Consider the following 26,694-nt stretch of genomic DNA (forward strand, 5'->3'; position numbering starts at 1 on the left):
GGAAATTTGCATTTTAATGTCCTTCGATTATGTTTTCCCGGAAGAAGACGAAGTCATGCAATGTTGTAACAAAAGATTTTAATTTACTTGCCGTTGTAGAAGTTGTAGAGGAAAACGTAGCGTTAAAAAAAAATAAAAAGATTTTTTTAACACCAGAAAAAGGTTAGCATTTGAAGCAATTAGTGATAAACAAACTATTAAAAAACAGGTCCAAAAATTGAATATTTTTAATAAGTTTTAAGTTGTTGGTGCTCAAGTTTTTCAATCATCTATCAAAAAACTTTCCGATCAAAAAACGTTTCCGGTCGAAAAGTAACAATTAGTTAAGTATTAATTCTAATCTAATTGAGTTAATAAACATACATTAGTTATATATTAATTTTACTCTAATTGTTTTTTTCCTCATTGCGACTAAATGTTGATGAACCGAAAAACAAGCGTTACATAGCGTTACATGAAAGGATTTTGTCAGCGTCAGCATCATGAAAGGAGGAAAAATTAGATTAGATAATATCGAACAAAGAATAATCTGAACATCCACATTAACATCTTTCCTATTTGTTATATGAATATTTTTCATTTATAATTTACTGTACAGAATTGCTTCAACGGCTACGGATAGAATGGCTAAAATTAATTATTTATTTTTTTAACATGAATATTCCAGTCTTCCGTCATGTTTTATTATCGTAGAATGCACAAATGTATCCCAGAACAAACAAATAACCAAGCTTTGTTGTCTTTTTATGTTCTAAGTAAACATGAACCTGGTCAGGTAATTGACTGATCGGATGGATAGAAATTATTCTATTTCACTGATGAACGTTCCGACAGGCTATTTTATTTATTTTCCCAATAAATGCATCTCGCTATTTTCTACCGTTACGTGTATTGTCTGTATTGGCTGCATCCATTGGGGTGAGGTAGGGTGATTTTTTTTTCACCGTCATTTCATTTTCAATACTACAATCAAACGTCCCGGGCGCTGTAGTGCCGAGTTTTTGGCCATCAAAAAAACTCTCCTACTGCCCTGCCGAAATACAATCGATAAAAGACAAAGAACCCGAAATTGGAAACAAGTTATATACTGCCTGTTTGTTCACGCAGCAACAAAAAGAAACAACCGAATCTTCAAATAATGCCCCAAAACGTTCAACAACAAAACGTTAAAAACGGAACCAACAAAAAAACGACAAGAACGACAAAATAAATATCCAATTTCAACGGCAAGCGCGATTTGTCGCCTGGACTGGTCGCCTTTCCTCTAGGAAAACTGGACTCTAACCCCGACCACTGGGCCCCACCCCACTTTCCACTTTTCGCGGATGCCCTTATGCACATTTGCTAACGAAACGCAAATGTTCCCTCTCGAAGCTTGGCCTCAGAGTCAATCAGTCGTTTCACCGGGACAACGGAGCACACACACACACGCGCTCTTGTACGTCCAGTTGCGTAGTAAATCAAACGGACCACTGTCCAGCGAGAGATGTGTGCATATCCTGACGCCCAACCCCAAAAAACCTGGCGAGAAAAAACAACCAGTAAAAGACAAATGTCGGTTCTCGATTCCGCATTCTGCCGATAAGGGGGACTGAAATGATGAAAAAAGAGGGAGGAAGAGTGAGTTGGGTTGCGGTGGGGGTGAGGTGGAAAATAAAGAAAGAAAAGTCCCGAAAAATAAAGGCTCCTATACCCGGTGGCCGGTATAATGCAAAGCAGTTGCACTCCAACACACACACACACAAAACGCACACACTCCAAGAGCATCGAGACTTCGATCGGGCAATATCGACGATGAATTGATGAAGAAAATAAATGTGCAAAAAAAAACACACACACATTTTTTAAGCACCCAGCACATGCAAATCCGACGACGAGAGACTCATCCTAGAGGCACACACGTGGAATGTACACACATACGTACACTTGGCCAACAAAAAAAAATCATACGAAAAGAATAACGCCATTCGCGATTCTCCGGTGCACACGCGTAGGGTTACTGGAGGATGCAGACGAATATAAAAAAAAGGAAGATCAACTCACAGCAAGTGGACACCACTCAGGTCCACTGGACTGTCGTCTCTCGATTGTGTGTTGCTTTGGCACATTGGGGGGAAAAAAATCGCTAAAATCCACCCCCACCACCCCCTGTGTTCTGTTCCACCCTGTCCAGTTTTGCCATTTGGTTGTTTTTTATTCGCGCGCAAAATTTTAAACCCAGCCCAGCTTTTCGCTGTCCCCAGACATTTTCCACACACACACACACACACACGTGTGCTCCTGGCACAGGGGAACCATTGTTAGCCTCCACCTGCAACCATGCTCATCGTACTCATCCGACGAATGAACGAGAGGGTTACGGACCTTGATGACGAGTACGAAGCCGGGCCCGGAAAATACATAAATTTCTAGTCCGTGGAAAACAAATGCAGTACCTAAACATACACACATAGAAAAACCCGGGTTGTTTGAGGGGGTGGGGGGTAGGTGGAAGGGGTAGAATTCCACAATTTTCACCCAAGCCAAAATATGCGTGTTTTGTGCTGCATTCCGTTTCATTCTTCCACGTTCCACCAAACAATGCCTACGATCGACCTTACGGGATGACTTTTTTGACCGTTCGACTAGGCAACCGTACACGGGTCGGGTGCCGAAGAAGCAAAAGCAACACAAAATAAACCCTCCTCCCTCCCCCACCCACACACTTCTCTCAAACGCATTTAAACCTCCAGCCGTGGAACAGTTCGAAAAAGAAAATAGAACAAATTTTGGTAATCAGTCGATTTTCTTTTCTTTTTTGTGTGTGTGTATGTGGAGAGCAAGTCGCCCAGTACCCGATTGGGCGCTTTATTTGCGACCCGGTCATCAGGCATCTCTATCGGAACGATTTTCACCGAACACCAGGACAGTTTCGGTGTTGTCCATTCTGGTTTGCATGAAGAGAAGATATGTTGCGTTTTTTTATTTTTGGTTTTGTTTTTTATTTTTTTGTTTGCACTTCTTTGCTCGCTCCCGTGCCTTGTGTGCGTGCTTTGAGCCGATATAACATCACCACTCGCACCGCTGCAGCTTCCTTTATCATCCCCCTTTTTGGCAGATAAAGCAGGGTGGAACGGTGGCGCGGAAAAGTCAACTGTCGGTTCGGTCTATTTTCTACCCAAAAACTCGAACCCCACGAACCCGCACTGCACTGTTGTGCGCAGTCATATATAAATTGGAAAAGCACACATCGAAGGGAAAAATCGCATTCAATCGAATGAAAGACTAGGAGGGTTGGATGGAAAGGGAAAGAAGTGTGAAGTAAAGGTAAGGAAATTGAGTTACGTCAGGGTGAGAACACTCAGGGTGGGTTGTAAAGGGGGGGCGGTTGGGAAATGAAATCGAAAAATTGTACATGAATTCGCGAAGAAACGAAACAAACAAAACATTGCAAAATCGCCAAACGCATTCCACCCCTTTTTCCTTTCGTCCCCGCACACACATACACATACGCGCGCGCGCGAGTAGCAACGATGAAACATCATCTGCGTTGCTGCGTTGCGTTCGCAATACATTTGCCTACTTACATACACACACAATTCTCCAAATCGGGTAGATTGTGCATTTCAAGAATGGGTTGGAAAAGCGGGAAACCCTTTTTCGCGAGAGAAATAAAAAACCTCCCCTCCCCCATCCCATTGCACAGTTTCCACCACCCGATAGAAAAGATGGTTTGAATGTAACGGGGATGGACACGTAAAAGGGGTTGATTTTTTTCTTCTCCCCTACGCTGAACCCTTCCCCACACGGCGACGCTCTCTGTCGCTCGCTCAGTAACGGTGTTGAGCGGTGGCGAAGTTCCTTTTTACCATGTGCTCTCTTAGGATGGGCAAAGGGTTTTTTTCCTGCCAGCTATTTCTTTCCCTTTTTTTGTTGTTGTTCTTCCCCACCCACACTAGATGTCGGTGTGTGAGCGTTTGACCGTACGGAGACACCCGCGAATGTGTGTGGTCATTCGTGGTGATTTTAATGCTAGATAAACATTTACTGGGGAACGCGAGAAAATTTCGAATATTTTGTTTTTTTTTGTTGCGACCAAAATTTCAAGTTGATTTCCTGTTTTGTGTTTTGTTTTTGCATCCTCCAAAAATGGATTCTGTGAGCGATTTTTTTTTCTGGCGCCATTCGAAAGGAAATGGAAAAATAAAAACGGGAAATACGGTGAGCAGAAGATGGAGGGAAGCTGAAGGACGATACAGGCGAGTAGTTATTATCCTCGTGCTGGTGCAATTAAATCTATCATTATAAATAATGTTTAGACGACGTGGGGCCGCTGTTAAGGATCGGTTAGGGTGGTTTTTTTGTTCGTTTCAAACTGCTGCTGGCGACAGTTCCGACACACCGGTGACCGTATGTCGCCAGACATTTGTGGGGAGTATTTTTTTTGCATCTTTTTTTTCTATTACGTTACATCGCATTTACACACTTCAGCGTGGTTTATCGGGAAGGTCAATTTCAGCAGGTTTCCTTGGAGTTTATATATGTAAATTGATCACGAGATAGTCACCGTTTGTTGAAACTTGCACGTATGGATAATAAAATTAGTTTTTTAGCAACCCTGTTACTAGCCACATTTTGAGGAATTTATCATTGGCTGTGAATACACATTTAATCTAAAGGAAAACATTGCTTGTTGCTTGTTGTGCTTTTTGTGTAATTTTAATATTGAACGATTTTCTGATTTAAGGTGATAAAGATGGAACGATCCTGGGGATTTACAGTTTTACAGCTGAGAATTTACAGAATTAAGACTTAGCCAGTTTTCCTGGACCTTAATTGCTGATACCAAGGTATTAATTTTTAGGTAACATAACGCAACATTTTTCGAAAGTGACAGTTACATAAGAAAACTTTCGAATAAAATTAAAATTAAAATATTAAAATAAAATTATTTCTCCTAAAATTTCATCATTCCAAACAAAGAGATTGTAAAGATGTAATACGCACTTGTACGTAACAAAATTCAACAAATCCAGAAGTTATGATTTATTGAGCTTCTGCATCCTCAAGAGGTTGTTGGGGTCTCTCATTTTTGGACATTATTTCCCTATTAGCAGGAAGAGGTACCTTCTTCCCCGGATCCCCGGATGGGATTTGATACCCAGTCCTGTCTTGTAAAACCTTCCCCAGATGTACCATTGACTACCAGATGTACCATTGGGCCGTCCCAGTGTTACCTTACTAGAATTCTTACGACACTTCTTCCAATTTTGTCCGTTCGATCCATTATTCAGTTCCTTGAAGCTAATATCCCTCATCGGATATATGGTTATTTGATCGGTTTAGCTATCAGTTGTTTGGTTTTGTGGTTAATCGAAGGTGGATTGCTACTGTGGGAAATTGACAGACAAAAATTTCTTTTTTCCAAATTCTCTTTAATATCCCTTCTAGAATCCTTTGTCCGAATTCCAATACCACGAATTTCTTCTCAGTTTACACGTTATGACTTATTCGATCTTTTCATTCGTCGTTAGCATGAAGCCTGATTTGAGTGATAATTCTGTGATTTTATCGATGATTTCCACGTATTGTATTCTCACATTATTGATACATTTAAAAGAGTTTTACATATACATATTTGAACAGAATCATTGGGCAACCAAATTTGAATTATATGTAAATGGATCATGATCGTACGTTTATGTACTCAAATTTGTCAATGTAAAGTCTCACATTCTACTACATTCACAATACCCGAAAAAGAAAATCATTACTCTTGTGAAAATCGATCGATCCCTACCAGAAAGCAGCCCTGTACCACACCTCACATGAGCATGTTATGTGACGTTATGTGAACGTGTCGATCAAACAAGCACAACACAAGCCTGAAATAGATGCATACAATGAATTAAAAAATACACACACACACACATGAGCGAGAGGCCAAGTGTATGTGGGTGAGTGTGCTTAATTATGAGTAAATTAGAAGACACAGTATATGCCAAGTAATGCCAGTTTGCCAAGTGTACGGTGAATTGTGCGCACACGTACAAAACTAGACCGCCATTCCTTCGGACCCTTCAACGTGATGTGCACACTAACGTCCCTGCCCCCTAAAACTGAAACGAGATGGCCGAAAGACATAAGATAGATAATATGCAGATAACTCGACTCTCGGCCATATTTCTTCTAGCCCGCATACACACAGGCACAGAGGCACGAACACACCCTCGTGTTTGGCCTCATCGATCCACAGTGCACAGGCGAGCGGATAAAATGATATGATTCGAAAGATTGTACAGTTCAGTTCTAAAGTGAGTTTCTCTCTGTGTATGCGTGTGTGAGTGTGTGTGATTGTAATGTTGTTAAGCTTATTTAAATTTTAAATTAAACCCAACGTCGCTGTCGTCATCCGTCGTCTTCCGTCCGTCCCACCGCAGCCTTGGCCGACAAATGCACTCCAGCTGCAGCACCGTGCCCTGGTGTCTAATGCATTGCCGATGCAAGCTATAGCAAGCGGACCGTCCGGACACTAGATATTGTCGTTTAGAGCAAGTTTGCTGATCTTATTATCATGTACCGAAATCTGCTAGATATTGTTGGCAGCAGCTTTCTGCTGCCCGACCGTAAATGGATACGGCGTTTAATGTTTAATTTGCTGTTTTCGAGCGGCGAAAGGGGGAGGGGGGGAGGTCCGGTTGGTGGAAGGGAGGAAGTTATTTCTAAAGCTGAAGAAAGGTTCACATTCTCACTCATTGCAATAATAAATGATAAATTGTAAAGCAAAATGGTGTCTGTTTTGGTCATTAATGTACGAATATCTATAAATATAGCTTCACTTAAATTGTGTCTACAATACTTCATTTTAATTAATAAAATTATTATTTAAGTTAATGAGATGAATTTTAATTGAATAATTTCTTCAATCTAAAATAAAATTTGAAATGAGAAAAATGAAATTAATTATTGATTATTTAATTGCGTGCAGGCTTCGCCTGTATCTCCACCGTGAGATACAGACGAAGCGGGAAACACAACACGTGGTACATGTTTAGAATGAAAATTCAAACCCGCTACACCCATCAACCTAGTTCTTCGGAGCCTAGGGTGTGTCACGGTGCAGAACAAAAATTCCATGACACGGCGGTCCACGGCAATGAGGCCATCAACACCCAATCGAACGGACGGACGGTCAATTTTGCGACTCGCTTATGGTTATTTGCCATTCCGTACAGCTACCTTGTTACGAGGTGGCGATTGGCTATTTATTTTATGCTGCGCGTACCACCAAATTCCCATTCCACACATCGAAGACGAAAGCATGTAAGGAGGAAGGTAGGATAAAAATTTTAAAAAAAGAAACCTCCACGAACGGGTTAGCGACAATGTATAATTCTAAAATAATTTAACGTACCCATTTAATTCATTACTCATTTTCTTCTCTTTCTTTTCATTATTTATTATTTATTATCGTCGTGTATAATTTTCTTACCGATTGCAAATCGCTACCTTCTGCCCGCAGGTTTCATCCCTTTTCCGCTCGGATCGCGTTCGATTCGCGTTTTGTTTTCTTTTTTGTTTTTTGTTTTCCTCTCCCAGTTTTGCCTTTTGTTTTGCGGAGTGAGATTTTGCCGCGAGATCTCGATCGCGATCGCGCAAAGAAAAGGGGGGGTTTGGTTATTAACTGTACCAGCGCGTTTCATTACATTTCTGTCGTTGAATGTAATATGGCAACATATAAATTAGCTATCGCACGGCGAGGGTCAAGGGGATGGCAACTGGCAATACCGAAACCCAACCGGCGACCTCTACGCAGTTGCAGTGCCAATGTGTGGACTCCCAGTAAACCCGATTCGCGCAACACATCGAGACTCGCAACTCTCGCAGTACCGAAACGGAACGGAATGGACGCGCGAGTGGGCTCCCTTTTGGAGCTTTTCTTCGAAAACCACCCCATCAAAGGGGGGTGTGGAGGGGTGGAAAGATTGGAGGAAACTGCACAAGAAGCAATGAAAACAAAATACCGGCCCAAGAAATGACAGCAAACATCGGCACTGGGGACGGGACGCGTGTGCCGAAGGAAGGAAAGCATAAAAATTATTTAGTGGATGAATTAAAATTATATACATACACACTCACTTCTGTTCGCGAAACGAATGGCCCTTGCACTGTCTACCCTTTCCCGCCCTCCCCAACACCTCCCGACACTCCGTTGCCACTTCTCTGGCTGGTTTGTGCGAAACGAGGCAATGAAGGAGTAGCCGTATGTTGCAGTTATAAAAATTTATTGAAGAAACGTAGGCGTGTGTAATTTGTAATTAATTATTAATGAGATGCATATGACGTTTGAAGACAAGCGTACGAACGATGCCGGACTGCGAACCGAGCCAACCGAACGCGTGAACGAGATGGAGTGGGTAATGACAAAATAAAGAAGAGAAGAAAAAAAGCACAAAACATCGACTAAATGAAAATAACATTTCCAACCGGCGGAGGGGGCTAGTAACGCTATTCACTAATACCGTGATATCGTCGGTAACGCTCGTGAACCAATACCAAAAAACCATCCAGGTCCAGATCCGAATACAAACTTGCGTATTAAATTATATCTTTCGACGCGAACCCTCGCGACAACCCCCAACGGCAACCTTTCTTTAATTGTCCCGCCCGTAGTACATCGAGCTATGTCTACCTTCCCAGTGCCAGCATACATGGAGCATGAGTCAGACATGTGGCAGAGTGTGTGTATGGGTTAGATATTCATTATGCGACTTCAGTTCTGGTCCGTGGGTCGCATTTAAGCGGCTTCAAAACAACACATTTTGTCCTTTCTTTTCACTTGCCAATCGGTGAAGCCAGAAACGATCGGAGCAGGCACGAAGAAATAAAAGTAATTTGTCATTTGACACGATTATCGATTAACGCGCTTACAACAACCGGTGCTGGTAGTGCGGCCATCATCGAAGTCACCGATCGTCGATCGAACCGAGCGGTACGATTAATTGATCGATCGGTTTTTGTTGGTGTGTAATGAAGGAGCGAAGCTTTACGGGCGGAATAGTTTTAAACGCGCTGAATCAGCGGAACAGCGAAACACGTTACTTGTTATGTTCGCTACTTCATTTCCGACAATGTGCCGGAATCGTTAGCGTGATATGAGTCGTTGAAAGTGCTTGGAATTGGGATGTGCTCATTGCAGCGAACATTATAAACTATAATTGAAGTCTCTTTAAGGTTTAATGGAGGATATTCTACTGAACTCTTATCACGAAACGTACTTGTTAAGCAGAATGCGTAGCTCAGACATACACGATCGATTTAGTACTTCTTGCAAAGATTACGCGAAGACTAATGTGGGATCAAACTAGACACAACAATCATTATTCATAAGGTCCTCCAAAGATAGTGGAAGGTTTTGCCTAGACCCAGTTCACTAACCAGAGTTTGACAGCTGAATTCATGGAGCCGTTCAAAGATATACAAAAACATGTTGGGCAAAATGGCGTTGGGATATTGGGAAGTATTCTGCACGGTGTCAGAGATTTATATTAAACGAATCATTACTAATGTTACTATTCATAAAATGTTTAAGTTCTCTGGGTTCTAAGTAAATTCATATGCCCTGTTGTTAGAATTACAGCTCGCTCGAAATAAAACACGTTGAAATTCAAGAAATAAGAATCTTGAAGACAACCGGATTTGAGTTTTTCAAAGTTTGATTCGTATTCAAAAGTTTAAGTATATAAAATTTGAGTCCCACAAACTGATTGCAGCCACTCTTCACTGAAACTAGAGAGTACCTAACCTCTTCTATCAATGGTTTTAGACTCAGGCAGGCTTTAACTCAAGACATCTACATATGTTATTTAAATTTTGAAGTTCCATAGCTCTCATTAAGAAGATAATGCTTAAACATATTTTGCTATGTATAGAAAAGAAGAATACACGAGATCTTTACACTATGTAGTACATCGTCATCACTTCAGTAGTTAAAGTAGGATCTCTCGCTGAATGAAAATGACACCAAACGGTCTTCCTTGCTCTCTTTGCCTTATTTAGTATTTTATTTTGACCACATAGCTGGACAGAAAGATCATCAGACTTTGAAACGAATTCCCGATTCTGATGAGACCTTCTCTCTCTCTTGTTGGCTTTAACGACCTCTAAATGTCACGCCAGCCATTTCTGGCTTACTAGACTTATTTTTACCGCGTACCCGAATAGTCAGTCCTTGCTATGGGGGGACAGTTCGGATGGGTTTTGATCCCTGGTCCTGAGGTGTGGGCTGGCGCCGTTTATCACATAAATTATTTGCATTAGACCGAATGAAATGACATTACACCATATGAAGGATAAGGTCCACAAAGTTCTTTTATGACTTTCACAAGCAAAGAGACCCAACACAGTATTTCAAAGGAAGTAGGAAGTTTGAATAATACTGAGTAAATCATGGTTGTAGAATGTCCTGACCATTTAGACTTCTAGCAGTGTAGCTTAAATAACAAGAAATAAGCTTATTCTTCAATAAAACTAGTTAAAAATCAATAAATCTCACAGTGTCAAATGAAAATTCTTGTGTTACGCTTGATTAGAGCTGTTTTACGGGACATCGAAGTTGTGATTTCCATCTCTAAAGGTGAGTAGTTAGAATTCTCTTTACTTCTTTCGCCTACTTTCACCTTAAAAACTGCTTCACTTTCCAAGCTTAATAAGCAAACTCGATACAGTTTAAAAGTGGCCAAGAAACACATATGTGTAGCTAAACACAAATGCGCTAGATTATATAAATTCTTCACAAAACTCCGCACAATGGGAGGTGCTCTCCGCATTAGCCAAGCCACTTGCCTACATCATCGAGTGCCTGCATATTATCTATTATCTATGGCCAACTTCTTCGACTGCACCACCGTTACTCTGCCGCACCAAAGTGCTAACTAATGTTTCTTCTTATTGATTTGCAAAAACTTTTGCGATACAGACACAATACGGCGCACACACACACACCACAGCACATAGACACGCACAGACGTGCGCTTGCGGGAAGATAGTTTATCTTTCAAAATTGCAAAGTATAGTATAACATTTGCTGTTTTAATTATAAATCAATTGCATTTTGCTCTTCACTTTACATGCACACAACAGCCCGGCCCGGCCAGAAACCGAACGATACCTCGCTTCCCTTCAACTCCACTCCAACCCACCCTCCCTTTCAAGCATATTTTAGTTGCAAAGTTGCCACACAAACCGTTTTCTGATGTGTGTTGCATACAGGCACCAACGCCACAGATACATATATTGTTTCTCTTCCGGCTTTGGCCATATGTGTACCGTTTCCCTCTCACGGTGTGTATGTGCAGCACAATAGGTTGGGGTTTTTCCGGCTTCCTGTTTCCAGTGTTTTACTGTGTTTCTTTTCGAAAAAACACAAACCTCCTGCCACCCGCAACCCGAACCCGAGTGGCATTTAAAGAAACGAATGGAAATTATTTACTTTTCCAAGTGCCATCGTCCTGCAAAAAGTGCAAGGCTTTTACCTACTGTTTGTGTGTGTGTCTGTAGGGGTGGAATGGTGCTTTGAGGAGCATGTTCTAATTTTGTGGTAATTTAATTTTTAATGAAGACCTGTTTTGCCGACTGAGCGGTGTGTGTGTGCTACCAAAGAAGGGGGTAATTGGAACCTATTGCTTCGTTATCAACGAACATTAATGAACCGAGCTTTTTTTTACGATCAATACGACACAAAAAACAAACTTGATACTGTATCCATTTCGCTAGGAAAATTCATTCAACTTACCTCTATTTTATAGCTAATGATGCGATCACCCTTTTCCGTCGCACCGTAGTGGGCGGCGATCGCGTTCGCGTACTCCAGCTCCTTCCGGACGGTGCTAAAATCATGACCGGCTCCTTCGCATGGCATGCTGATTCCTAACATTCCACAGTGGCTACTATTGTTGTTCTCAGGGTCCGCTCCACCGTCCTCCATATTCCATCGTTTCGTCTCAGCAAAGCATCGCCGAAAGTGGGTACATCATCGCCAAAGGAAATGCTGCTGCAAATGGGATCGAAAGGAAAAGGGAAAAAAACATTGATCAGTATAGGTGAGGAATAATAAACCAAAACAAAAAAAACTCTTTTTAAGAAAATGATCTTAAATAAAGCAATTAATTCCACAACTACCGCACACAACCGTGGACCAATTTTCGCTTACATTCACAGTGTACACGGAGGGTTTTATTCGTCCCAAGAGACATGATTCGTAACTCGAGCATAGTGTCTCAACCGGACAAAACATAAAGCAAGCGACATATATATGTACACACCTCCCAGAATGCGGTCACCACGAAACTGGACGTTAGCGTCCGTACGATGTTTGACCGACGACGCGGTGGTGGCAATCAGAGAGCCCTTAGCGAGTGCGCTAGAACGACAAAATAAAATGCAAAATGACACAGGCCAGTGTCATAAGCGTGTGGAACAAATAAAAAAATAATACATTAAAACCAAACCAAAGAAAAACAACGAAAAAAAAGCCACACATACTCAAGCAGGAGTGAGGAGACTCCAGTTTTAAAATTAAATCACATTAACGGTTGAACATGCGAACAGAGTCGCGAACGCACACACAGACAGTGACGCGATAGGCAGCAAAATGCACAGACGTGGTAAGCCTATGCACACGCGGTCAGTTGGTGTTTTGCGCGTGGGCAGTCCCGGGGTTTGGAATGAATTAAGAATATGTGATTTCGTGTAGCACCTTCTCATGCTACCCTTGCAGTCGGTGACTTTCGCGTCACCGGGCTACAACTGCAAGCTTCTGAGAAATGGCCCATGCTAATGGGAGAAGGGGGTGGGTCGAGAATATTGCTGCAGTTGCACGTAAAATGGCAAATTAAATTAAGAGACAACTTTTGCTTCCTTGTCGATGCATGTTTGAGCTGATGAGAGGCAGTAAGTAAGAAGCTACTCAATGAAAGTTACTGTGTGCATCGGGTAAGCAGGTCGAACTGCATAATGAAGTAGGAGTTTGCGGAAAAAAAACTTCAATACATGGAGACTATTACAGAGGACTTTACATTGTAACAGACTTTGAAATATTTTTGATAAGTATGACAAATCAACTAAAACCCACCCCCAAGGGGGGGTTTGCAATGTTGCTCTCCATAAATCAACAAACCGTAATTTAATGTTGTCCTGTAGGACACAACGCGTTAGATCGAGACGCTTGCAAACATTCGCTAACACTTGGTTGTCGAGGACACACAACCCCCCTCAACCCCCTTCGAACGGGCAAAAAATCCAGCCCGAGATTACTGATCAATAAATCAGCGGCTAATCACATGGAAACAATGTGCTAAAAACCGGCATTCCGAAACCGGTAAAGATAGCGAAGTCTTTGACGCACACGCGAGGCCAACGCTGCACTTTTGTCGTCTACCCGGGCGTATGTGCAGCTGTGCTGCATTCATTTGCATGGGGTTTTGCTGTAATTCGATCTAAGAATGTGTACGAGTGCGAGCGCCCGTGCGTGTATGCGCTTGCGTCAAATGTATTGCTTAATTACGCATCGTCGTACGTCACCGTAATGAGCTTGGATTGTAAGTGATTAATATTGTTTTACCGTCCAGTCCTGGTTCTAGAACGAACCCCGACAAAACTCGACAGTCGATAGGTGTGCCCATCGTCCAAGAAGGGGTTACTGTTGCTTTGCAAAAACCAGTGGGGTTGTGAAAGAGAGAAAGAGAAATAAAAATAACACTTTACCAAAAACCCAAAAGAGGGTTGAAACAGTACGCACAAACACACACACTGCTGCATGGATTTGGAAGAGGCGTTTGAATTAAGGGAAAATTCGTTTTAAATACGAAGGGTGATATGTCGGCATGCCAAGTATGGAAGGGGTTTAATTTTTAATACATTTCATACCTTTTACTGGCGATGATTAGATTAATTATACGATAATGTATAAATATTAGTTAGGCACGACAAAATTTATAATGATCTATTGCCAGCTGTCGAAGTGGAAGGAATTTAAAATATATATAGCTAGATATGGTTTGATTTAAATTCTCATAAAGTTGTAGAACTGAAAAACTGTATTTAAATAAGCAAAATTAATATAATATTAAAGTGCTATGAAAAGAATAAAAAAACATAAAAAATTATACAAATCCTAAAAATTTGAAAATTTCCTAAGGCTATAGCCTTACCTTTTTTGAGTAATTTTGTAAAATTTTATAAATTGATTTATTTTACTGCCAATTGGTTGAAATAAGTTTCTTTTCACTCGAATAAAGCTTTAAATTTAAAAAAGGATGAAAAATAATTAAAAAATGATTGGCGAATGATAAGATGATAGATAACAATTTTGACATGAATCGAGTAAAAAATCATCTGAAATATAAAGAAAGATCTCTATTGATCTGGTGTCCGTAAGATAATACATATAAATAATAAACCAATAATAGCTTTCAATGTTTTCGAATATATTTGCAATACACAGAGGAATTTGCTCTAAAAAACCACGAAAATAATTTAGTAGAAGAAAGTCCGATACTGTTGTAAAATGGTTTTTAAAAGTAAACACATCTAATAACTTTAGTAAAAAGTCATATCACACCTGTTCAACTATATCGAAAAATTATTTTGTATAGGAAATTAAAAATAAATGGCATTTTATAATCCGTTGAGAGGGTTGTTTGACCGTGGGTTCTAGGGTTGATTGTACATGATTTTTAAAAAGTTTTATGATTTTTTTCTACATATGGACCGAACTTTTCGAATACCAAATTTTAAACAAACAGATTGTGTTGGAAGGGCTGTAGAATTGTCTTGTTTTAAAGATATAAATAATTTAGAGTCTTCTCAACAATTTTAAGGACATGTTTTAAAATAGACCACTAAAGACTTGAAGGTAATAATTTTCCATAGATTTTTTTCAAACACCGAAAAATGTATTTAATTTTATTTAAAAATATATTATATTACTGCTGAATGTGTTCCACTACGTTGTTGTCGGATTTAAACCATTTGCTCATACAATATCCATGACAATAAATTAGTATTCCTTAATATTCTTTAGTTTAACTGGTTATTTTTAATTAATTTTTATTCCCAAAATAAAAGATGTATTCAATGTTTAAACTATCATTTAATGGGTCAGTTTTTTTTTTTACATTACAGCATATTTTGACGGTATTGTATCACTGACGTACTTTCATACTGATAAAATGTGGGAAAGGTAGTTTCATACAGCAGAAAACTAAGATGAAGATAAGTATCAAGAAGTATTAAGACAAGTTCAAAAATATAAAGGAAGTCATCAAAATATCTCAGAACAGATTTAAAAATATATGGGACGCCGTGAAAAATCTCCGTGCAGATGCATATCTGGGAACTTGTCTAAAACTCTTAAGAAATCGTCAAAAATCTTCGAGAAACGCTTTTTAATTTCTCTGTGTAACAGCAATCACTCGACACATCATGTGCAAAATTAAACAGACAATTGAATTAACATAGAGATTAGTTTATATCTACAAATTTCCCCCTTAAAACAGTTGATTAATTGCCTTCAAGCACTTTCCAGTAGCACTTAATGCAATGAAAGCTGTACCTTTAACAAGACAACACAATCAACTTTGTTTTACAGCACTTGAACAACATTAAATTGGTTTTCTTCCAAATGGCCAACAAGATACACTGTCAATTGACAGCAGTGTTGACAACGTACAACATCAATCCAACATCACTTTTACAACAAACCACCTTGAATGGCGCCGATCCGCCACGTCCGTCCGAATGTACGAAGCAGGTCAAAATGACGGATAATGACTAACTAATGATTGGAAATAAAGACTGACGTGCGACTCAACCCGCTCAATCGTTTCTAAAATAGGTGGAACGATTTTGCTCCACTGTTTTTCCCACACCAGCAAACGACTATTACCAACCAGGATAAAACACCGGAGGATAAAAACAAATTTCGTTTGACCACCGTAGTATTACCTTTTTATCAGGCAGGCATATCATGAAGCAACAACCAGGGGCCACCCGCTCTATACACTGATCGTCTCAACATTGCCCACTCTTCACCCATTGGTTTCACCGCTTCCAATGAAATACCAACCCCATTAGCCGATAAGGTACCGGGACTAGTGGAAAGCCGAAAGTAAGAGATTGCTACTAGTTTTATTTATTTATTTGTCTTTTGTTTTTTAATTTTTTTATTTCGAAACAGATACTCCTTCGGGCAGCAGTAGATTACGGCGAAAACAATCCGAGACAACAATCAGTGGCTACATGCAGAACCGTCGTAGCCGGCGTAGTCGAGGAAAAGAGGGCCAACATAAATCCTACACGTGCTGCACATAAGTCCCGTCGCTGAACGAATATTTTGCGAGGGATGAATAGAGGGGCGAAAAAGGGGTAGGTTAATTTGCACGCGCCCTGCCCTGTCCACCAGAGCCGGTGTGGGGTCTCGATGCTGAGATACCCGCGTTTTTCGACCGGACACACGAACACACTCAGCCCGAGCACTGTACCGTGGGCTATCTAATCGGGAAGAGATTCAGCAACATCACACCACCGACCGGAAAACCCGGACACACACACACCCGGGGAAGTGTGTGGTCTCTCCAAAACTCCAAACCTGGAGGAGAGAGGCATATCAACATCAGTAGCAAAACCAGCACCCAGCATTAATTTCAATTCCATGTTTCGGTAGACAACGCGGTCACCGGGGTTATCCAAATCTTAAAGGCGTACCTACTGCACTTAATCGGATGCACACAAACCCTCCCCTTCCAAAAAAAAACTGGCCAACCGTTCAATCTGGTGCGTGATGGAGACGGGTGTTTGAAGGGTGTGCAGGGAGAAAAGAATTTAACACAAGCCGCTGCATAATGCAAAAGGTTGTAGATTGATCATGGTGTAAGTTAGAGCGATAATTTCAATGCAAAAGTAAAAGCAACGCTTCTGCTGAATATTATCGATAAATGTTTGCAATTAATTGTTAAGTGGTCGAATATTATGGTAGAACGTAGTTTTTGGGTTGTACTTTTTATTGGTTGTATGCAGTCTTAACCGGTAGAGTGATTGGTGGTCCAGTGGTAACCGGCGTGGGTTTTCACACAATAGTGTCTGGGACAAAATCCTATCCAGACCGATCGCGTTGTGCGTTTTTCTAAGCTGATACATAGGACTTTGAAAACAAATTACCAACTACGAGTTAAATAATGCAAACAATGTATAAAAAACTACTCAAATTTGTATGTAAGAATAAGAAGAAGATGAAGAAAGAAAAAAAACTGCCACAATCTTAAATAACAAAGAAGATGAATGTTTTTCGAAACGCGAATAATCGTGGTTTGTTTATTGGTTTATTCCATTCCACAAATAGAACGATCGAAAGCGCTAGACTTTTCAATTTTCCTTTTATTTATTTAATTATTATTTCTGATAGGTTAATCCTAATTATCCCTAATAGGATATCCCTAATTAATACTTAAAATGTTTTTTAAAAGCCTGCAAGATCAAATCGTTCTTTAAATAAATAAACAATTTATAATGGCATGTAAAATTTTAAACACAAAAACCACACTTTACAATCATGTCAACGGAATGTAATGTTCGCTCATTAAACATTTTCACCAATCCTTCCTAACTTTGTGCCCAAATAAGCATTTAGCCAAAAACCTCTTTGTGGCTACGGTGTGTCTTATTATGCCGGGTGAATTATGACGCTCGTATCGCATTAGAATCGCCAAACAATTGATACCTCCCCCTGTGGTCCATGTGCAACACCGGTGCAAGTGTGCAATACTCCCGAAAAACAAAAGGATAACACAGGGGGTTAGAACACGTAGCATTCGGGCGGCAAAATACCATACACCACACGCCGAATAACGATTAGAAGGCACGTGTTAGAAACGTTTGTAAGCGCTGCGTTCTACTCTGTGTGTTTCTTGCCGTTAAATCGAACTTTACCATTCTTCGGTTTTCGGGACTAGCATAAATTATTCCTCTATTGTAAGTGGGTTGGAAATTTCGGGTGTAGCTTCGGAGGCTAAGCAATGTAGTTTTGTTACAATAACTATAATTGGTCATTTTAAATGGGCCACCTTTTTGGGGGGAGGAACGTATTTAATTTTCACCCGGTATCATTATGAGGAACAATGAAGATGGAGCATTTTTTATAGATTAAAATTAAATTAAAGCATTTTAATGCATTAAATTATATTACTTTTAGTAAAAATTACGATTTTGAAAACAAAAACCTTTAAATTTATTTCCTAAAAATATCACGATACGACATAAGGTGTCGCATAAAAAAGGACCTCTAAACGTTATTTTACATCTTATTTTCTTCGCCAAATTTATTTTCACCACGTGGATGATGGGTCCGTCAATCTGTCTACTAGAAAGGGAGCATTTTAGCGCGAAACCCGAAACGATGCGAACGACCGAAAACGCCAACGAGTCGTACAAAAACATACAGAGCAAAAGAGCGAAAAAAACCCCGAGATTCCTGAAAGGTGCATATGGCCGGGAATCCAACAGCAGCAGCAGCAGCACCATGCCGGGTGAGTCACTGTTTTTATATACTTTTCCTTGCACGTGCTGGCCGTACTGCACGCGTGTGTGAGCGCAATTTCTATATAGTGCACATGCATACATTTATTATCCGCAAACGTCAAAATTTTGCACCCTCCACCCTCCACGCCTCCCCCTCCTTCAGTGCACGTTAAATATGTTTTTGCTCGTCCTGGCGCGCACACCGGAGGAACATTTAAAATGTGACAGCAGCAGCAACAAGCTCCACAAGCCGGCATTTCAACCGGATGGAATCGCAGCCACCAGTCGCATGGTGCTTCGCGAAACCAGCTGATGTTGGTACATAGTAGCCCACATAGTTATCCCTCTTCCTTCCCTTCCCATTACCAACCCCCCCACCACCCCTTCACAGGGCAGAACATTGGAATTCATCCGGCACTTGTTGGAACGCGCGTTGTCATTTGACACTTGCGAACACTCGCTCACTCTCACTCGCTCACTCGCTCTCGCTTGCTTGCCCCCTTCGCAGACGCAGGGCATTCTTCACATTCCATCCTTGTTAAAACTCACCTGCTGCAACAAGAAGGGCTGGCTGCATCGATGACACACCGATCGTTCTATCTTCGCACCTCGTATCTGTTCCACGTGCAGGAACCCAAACCTCAAACACAACCCAACACCACCACCGATTCAATCACACAAAAGCGGGATACGCGTCCTTTTTTTTGTTGTTGCTCCCCCACTGTATCAGGTGAGACGGCGCGCGTTAATGCTGACGATGTGTGAAAAATACTCCTTCACTGCGTCAGCTTCAGCCGAGAAGTAGGCGACGATATTACACCAACGGAAGCGTTAATGAGTGAGAACACAACGCGTGTGCGACACATTTGAACAATCACATTAGCATCGGTTTCGTAGCGTTCCTCTGCCAAGACACACACGCTGTCGTTTATGTGGGCGAACCATTTCTTTGATGATGTCACTAGTTTAAAGAAATTAGCGCAATTATTGCATTAAGCAAATCTGTTTAGTACTTGATTTATTTTTTTCACTTCTTTTTTTATAATTTTTTAAACACCATTTATATTTCACTTGCACATTTGAGGATTTAATATTCTTTTTTATTTAACGACACATTAACTATTTACTTCCAAAAATTGTGTGTTTTTCTCTTCTGTTTTCTTCTGTTCCGTTCACCTTCCACGATTCATCCCAACGGCCGGAATGTGAAGCACACTTTCACTAGTCAGTACAAAGTAGTTACACTCGAGCAAAATTCCACTCACTTCGTACCGTGGCGTACAATTAAACAATCAACAGACATACCGACCGAATCAGCTGGCAGGGCCCTTCTACCCTTTCGCAAGGACACCGGTCCGGTGTTCCGTAGGTTTCGCGTGACATAAAGGATACACGAGCCAAACAGACACGGCACAAACTTTCGGGTAAGGTTCTGTCCATATCTTAACAAAACAAAAACAAAAAGAAACCACCCCGGAAACACGGAAAACCGGCCGCCAACAACACACGACACAAAAACACACAACAGGCTGTAGAACGGGCTGCAAAACGATAGAAATGCGGCGGCCTCTCCCGGCTGTGAGACACAACGTGGTGTGTGCGTCAGCTAGAGACTAAAGACTGCGACTAAACTAACGGTCGCGTTAAGGAGTGTTATTATGCTGGGTACCCGCTCAGCTGCGAACCGAGCGGCAGTTGTTCGGCTTTCCAAGTGACGTTTGGTTTTAATTTTTCGCCCCTTTCGTCGCTCTAAAGGGGTTGTATTTAATTTTTGTTTTGTTTCGCACTGTGTGCGGTAGTGTGCCAGAGCGGAGGAGGGGGTTGCGGAAAAATTGGGCGAGGGGATGGATGGTGAAGGGATACACACATGTGTCTATTATTCCCTATCAACATCATCACAATAAACGCGCACTCGGGTTTTGCGGCCTCGTCAACATTCGATCCGAGTGTATGTGAACGCTTGGCTCTTTGCTCAGGGACGGGCGAGGTATGTGTATTAGTCATTTTATAATTATAATACATAATAAAACACGAATAAAATACCCGTACCCGGTGCTGCCCGGTTTGCGGTTGCGCGCCTATGTGTGTGTGTGCGTGTTTTGGGTCGGGGTAGCAGTGTTGTGTATGTGTGCGGAACTGTTCGACGACGCATACAAATTGAGCAGCACGCATGCTACGATTATTATTTCTTGCTTCGGTCGGTTGTTTTTCCTTCCCTACTGCGTACTGTAGCGGGTTCGATTGAGTTAATTTAACCGAATGGAAGAGGATATTTGTGCAAATTATACAATTTTGAAGGTATAGTTTTATCGTTTTTAAGAGTTTGCCATGCTTTTTGTTACTTTTATCTAAATAACAAAATAATACATTTATTTTATAATAAACACTAAACTGAAGAAAACATTATCCAGAAAAAATAATATAAAATTGATTATTTTTTCAATGTATGGTAAAATTAAAATATTTTTAAAAGTAAATGAAAATTAAATTTTAACAAATCAAAATTTATAATTCGAATAATAATAATAAAATAAATTTCACACTGTAACACATTCCAGCATTAAAAATGATCAAATAAACATTCAACGCTGCAACAGTGTTTAAATAAATAAGTATATGTAATCAACTCTCGAAAAGCCGAAGGAACGACGAAACCCGAACCGAATCACGCATACACACACGGAAATGCATACTTACTGACACAATAAACTGTTCTCGCGTCGCACCCCACCACCACCACCACCCATGCACGTGGGCCAGAATGGGGTGCGTGCATTAATGCAACTGCTTACTCATTCATACAAATTCGATGCACAATTTAATTTCTTCACCCCCTTCATCACACGCTAGAAGGGATGATTCGAAAGAGAGCGAGAGAGAGTGAGCTGTTGAGAGAAATAAACATAAATGAGAGATTGAGCGTGTGTTTGTACCGCTCTCTCTCGTGTTGTTTTTCTTTCATTCCTATCTTTGCTCTCTTTCACCGTCGTGTTGTTGCTCTCTTGCTCATCATTGCACGAAATGCATTTGCGTAGTGCAACTGCAATTTGGAAGTTGTTAGTTTGATGTGTTGTTATGTTTGTTTTATGTTTTTTTTATTACTTTTTCTTTCATTTTGCATTTTTTTTAGTTTCTTTCTTTTACATCTGTTTTGTTTTCTTGTTACAAATATTTTTTGCTTCATTTTTCATTTCTTAACTATTTTTTTCTATAACTTTTCATACTATTTTTTCTGTTGTAAATTATAAATGTAAATGCTTTATTTTGAGATGTTTTTTCTTATTTCTTTTTTATTATTGCCCTCCCATAATTCATTCCAATCTCACAAGTAGCGATACAAGCTTACAACGAATATGAAAGTGTGTGTAATTTAAAAAAAAACAGCAAAGAAAAAGAAGGCATATTATTTATCGTTCTCCCAGGTTGCAACTCAGCCCATCTTTTCTTTTTTTTTCCTTCTGGCAAAAAAAGCTCCGTTGCAGTTGATTACGTTCTTTCGGTTAGGCTTTACCGAAGTAATGTTTCTCCTATTTTCGCTTCTGCTCACTACAGCGCTGTGATGCTTTTTTCTCACTTCACGAACCGAGCGATGATGAAGACGATGATGATGTCTAGTGGTGGTGGTAGATTTCATTCAGAAAAAGGAAAATACAACCGAGCATATTCACCTACATAAACCTCAACCCCAACAATCCCCCCTTTTCCCCCTCCCGGGGGGTAGGTAGGAGGAGGTTGCTGCATACATAGAAATGAACCATTCTGTCTCTGTTATTCTTTGCAAGTGTTATCACTCTTACTCTTGTAGTGATTTTAGACTGTCTTTTCCGGAGATGATGTTTAATTGCCTCGTTCTGTCTCATTTGCGCAACTGTGCACCAACACTTTCGCAACCCTTTTTGCGACCGATACAAACACACACCAACACAGAGAGACAAACGCCACCAGGACGATGACTATGAAGAAGCACACGTGGAAAGGCGCGCGCCAGAAATACGGTGGTCAAGCTGGCAGATCTTGAGCACGGCAGGCAGGCAGACAGGCAGGCAAGGCAATGTGCTGCATGCGAGCATGCGCCGGATCGTTTGTAAACATCGCGCGGTACCATCGGGGAAACGCAAATTAAGAACGAAAGCATAAATTCAAATTACGGACCTACTTGTCCGAGCGTTCTAACGGTTGCGCTAGCGTTACCGACGGGTCCTTTTGCATATTAGACGGTGACTATCAATTAATTGGGCACTGTTGGTTCGTGTTTCTTCCGTACCTATGGCAGCCATGGGTTGCATTATCGAATGGCATTATTATTAATAGCTACTTACCGGTGCAATAGTACCATACATGCTGGAATGGTACGCTGAGAAAAGGACACCTGTGCTGCTAGGATGGTCCATTCGGATGGATCGGATGAAAATTAACGGGTTAGAAAACGGCTCCATTTAATTGACCCATGCTAATTGTGTAATTTTGTTATTTAGCAACAAAAAAAACTCTAAAATATTCCTAATAAAGGACGTCACTAACGGTTCTCTGTACAGATGGCTCATTCCTGAAGTGGCATGTCGTACATTTGATGGATTGAGATTTAAATAATATTATCTTGAAAATTGGAAACCATATTGTCATCCTTTCGTTCGGTTGATTTAACTGCCTAATTGAGAAAGTACCTTTCCGTGCCATTTCGTAAGTGATCGGTGATTGAAATAATGTATGGTTGAGTTATTGAAGATTACCTTCCAGAGTATCTGAGTTCACACCGATATATTCTTCCATTCATTCCGCAAACTGACAGCGGATGGATCGTTATCGTTTCGGTCATGGATCAAAATTCTAAAATCAACGCAACTGTCCCTCCTCGCCGTAGACGACGCACACACTTACAGCGGAGAGCAAGCTGAAGCGGGTTTTAAAACTAAAGATGCGATAGCAGACGCGACCATGTCTATGCAACAATCCTTATCCACTGCACAATGGCATCGTCCATTTACCATACGTGTGCGTACAACCCGTTCCCGGCCAGTCGAGTTACACGAGTGTTATAATAACTGAATTTGAATTATACGAAATGGAAAATCTCTGACAGCCTTTCCCCCGTTTCCGCACAATACCGATCCGATCCGATTCTCCTTCGAGCGATCGTCACCACAAGAAGCCTAGGCACCGGGAGAACACCGGGCAAACACACAGAAGAGTTAATCCCATACCATTGGTCCGTACCGAACGCTTCCCACCTTCTCCTTCACCTCAGTGGTTTGCGGCACTGCTTCCGGGGCTTTTTGTTCCCACAAACCCCGTCAATATCGGGCTCGGCAAAGGGCAAGTTTTCGAAGGCGTCCGGTCTGGTGAAGGACGACACAATATACCCAGGGTAGACGCTCACCTAAAAACACCCTCAAAATTCTATTAAACTGTACACCACATTAGCATATTCTAATTTTGTACTCTTCTGAATTTGAATATAATTAATTAATTAAAATAGATTTACAATTCTGGTGACGGTTACGGGTTGGGTTCGCGGGACTCCCGGCCGGGACCGTGAATCGTCTCCTACGAAAAGGGGTTATGTACAGACACACACACACATACACACACGTACATCCGTTCCATCTCTTGTATGTGTGCCCATACAGGTCAGGATGGTACGTTTTGTCAAGGAATAAGGGGAATGGGACATACTTCCGGTTTCGCTCCAGAGTCCAGATTCAGAGTGGGTACGAGCTTGGAATTCTTGGCCATATCCAACCGAACACCACAAGGATCGAAACACTGGAGCATCTTCGTCTTCACCCGGTGGCTACTCTTCGTGTGTGTGTGTGCATCTGTAGTCGTTCAAAAACAAATCTCCATCCGTTGCGAGAGCTGGAGGCCCAATGTATGTATTCTGGTGGTCAGCTTCGTCTTCGTCGTCCAAGTCCCTACTCCAGATACTCGTCAGCTCGTCTAGCTGCTGGATAGCTGCGACACACTGCTGTCGAGCTGGAACCACGATACTGTTCCTCATTTTAATCGCATCCTTCTGGCCGACTCACCTACCCACCACCAACCTCAGAAAGTTCGGTGAGGGGACCCGGTGGATATGATTCTTGCTCATCGCAGTCGAACGGAACATTGAATTTAAACTTCTATACTGTGTAGGGCAAGAGGAATGGCACGACGGTGAAGGACGGATGCAGGATGGAAGAAATTATAAACAAAAACATCACCCGTTGCCAGCAACAATAGGAAGGAATACGGAAGTTGGGCGAAGAGAACTAGTGGGTGAAGATTTCACCCATCCCCAACCCATCTTATCTTGCTCTTACTATAATGATAATGATGGTCCGATAGGATGGCCGTTCGTCCGTTCCTTATGCGAAGTGTAGTATGTATCACACAGTGCCCTGTTTCGTCTTTTTCGTCCATCCATCCATCTAAGCGAGCAAGAACTCTCGTCATCCTCTTACCCTTCGCGGGGAGCGGGCGGATTGCCAAGAGGTTCACCGAGAAGGTCCTTCCCATGTTCACGTTCGAGTAGTTAGGTGCGGGTCCACTTCTTGTGTGCAAATTATGTGTCCATCGGGTAAAACCACTGCAAACCAAACACCCAACAAACACCCACCCAAGGCAAGGAAAATCTAGTAACGGGTGTGCCAGTGGAGGGAATAAATATGCAAACGAGGTGTGCTGCTTCCGGGTAAAGTCGGGATGTTTCTTTATTTTTTTTGTTTTGAGAAACACACGTACACATTCTACCAAGGATGAAAGATGACCGGTGCTGTAAGATTAGAATAATTTCTTGTGTGACGAAGTTCCGGTCCGGGGCGTTGTTTTTGCATGCCCGGGTGGGGTGGGGTTTTGGTTGTGATAAGGAGCAGGCAGGCAGGAAGCTCGTTTCATTAGCCAACTATGCAAAACACATTATTAGCATTATGCTCGTCTGGTGGTGCCTTTTCGGAACGGGGGGAGAAAACGGGATGCAGAGGCTCATTACAGTGCGCTTAATAGGAAAATGTGTGGAATTGTGTTGGAAATGAATGTATGCAAAGGTTATGCAATGGACGTTAGATGCTATCTTGGACAAATTTTCGAACAATAAACTTTGTAACAGTTTTCTAGAACCGTTATTAGAACAGTATTCCCTCATTGGGTAGAATCAAACGGCGAAAAGGCTTTAATGGGTGCAATAAATTTTTTTTATTGATTCTGTAGAAATAGTGTACAACCATTTAAAGTCATTTTATAGACCGGAAAGATTTCACCCCTTAAACCATTTATTGAACAGTTAATATGTGCATTGCATACCTTTAGGCGTACACACCAAACAAGCAACCTATCGATGCCCCTTGACCTGTTAGAGCGAGTTGATGAATAGTAGAAACAGATAAAAAAATTATAAACGTTTTTTTGAAAATTTTTGCGATAAAATAATATATTCCAATGTATGCGATATAAATTATTTATATCAATCAATTAACTGCAAAAATAAAGTGTTAATGATCTGTTTTCTCCTCAAAAGCTGTACGATGAAACCTTTTGCAGAAACGAATCCTTTACTGACTACATAAGATTTAAAACTATTTTTTATGCTAATTTCGTTTCACCAGCACTATGTATTTAAATCTCCTTTCTCACGAAGGCTTGACATAAAAGCTCTCTTTACTACGCGGTTGCATACATTTAGGCGAATATGATAAAATTGCTCGATACTAATAGTAGGGTAAGGAAATTTGACCTTAAATAAATCTTCTCACATTTTTCACTGATACAAATACACCTACAAATGCATAGAGAGATAATTTAAAAATAGTTAGGAATACAATTTCCATTTTAAAAAACATGTATTTCTAATCAATCAACACTCGTGTAGCAAAACAGCCTGGTAGGATTACAAAAAACTACGTTTAATTTACTGATATCGTTCACAATTACGATTTCAATCAGTCTACATTAATCGCAATCGTGTCCATAAAGGAACATAATTGAAATTAGTATCACCACCCGGCTATGCATTACGCGTGCCCTTCTACCGCTCGAAAATGGCCAACGTCCGGCAGGAAATCTGCGAAAACAAATAATGAACATCGCTTACAAAACACAATGATAATAGCTATCATAATCACAATAACGGTTTGCACTACAAGTAATAACTCATTCGGGTGTCCTTTG

At 41.0% G+C, this 26,694-nt stretch overlaps 1 protein-coding gene across 6 annotated transcripts in view; it reads right to left on the minus strand.

Moving 5' to 3' along the window:
• LOC125769359 (POU domain, class 6, transcription factor 2) overlaps positions 1-20,472 on the minus strand; it is a 64,433-nt gene extending 43,961 nt beyond the window's left edge. For 2 of the 6 annotated variants that reach the window (XM_049438047.1, XM_049438046.1), the window contains exons 1-2: positions 19,102-20,471; positions 11,774-12,031 (exon numbers count right to left, since the gene is read on the minus strand). In XM_049438047.1, the coding sequence (XP_049294004.1) occupies positions 11,774-11,965 (192 nt within the window). In that variant the 5' untranslated portion in view covers positions 11,966-12,031; positions 19,102-20,471. Of the gene's footprint in view, positions 1-11,773; positions 12,032-19,101 lie in introns of those variants that run through there. The other 4 variants (XM_049438048.1, XM_049438045.1, XM_049438043.1 and 1 more) reach the window with 4 other exon arrangements.
• Positions 20,473-26,694: the final 6,222 nt, after the last annotated feature.

The sequence above is a fragment of the Anopheles funestus genome, chromosome 3RL, assembly GCF_943734845.2.
Source record: "Anopheles funestus chromosome 3RL, idAnoFuneDA-416_04, whole genome shotgun sequence".
In the NCBI taxonomy this organism is placed as follows: domain Eukaryota; kingdom Metazoa; phylum Arthropoda; class Insecta; order Diptera; family Culicidae; genus Anopheles; species Anopheles funestus.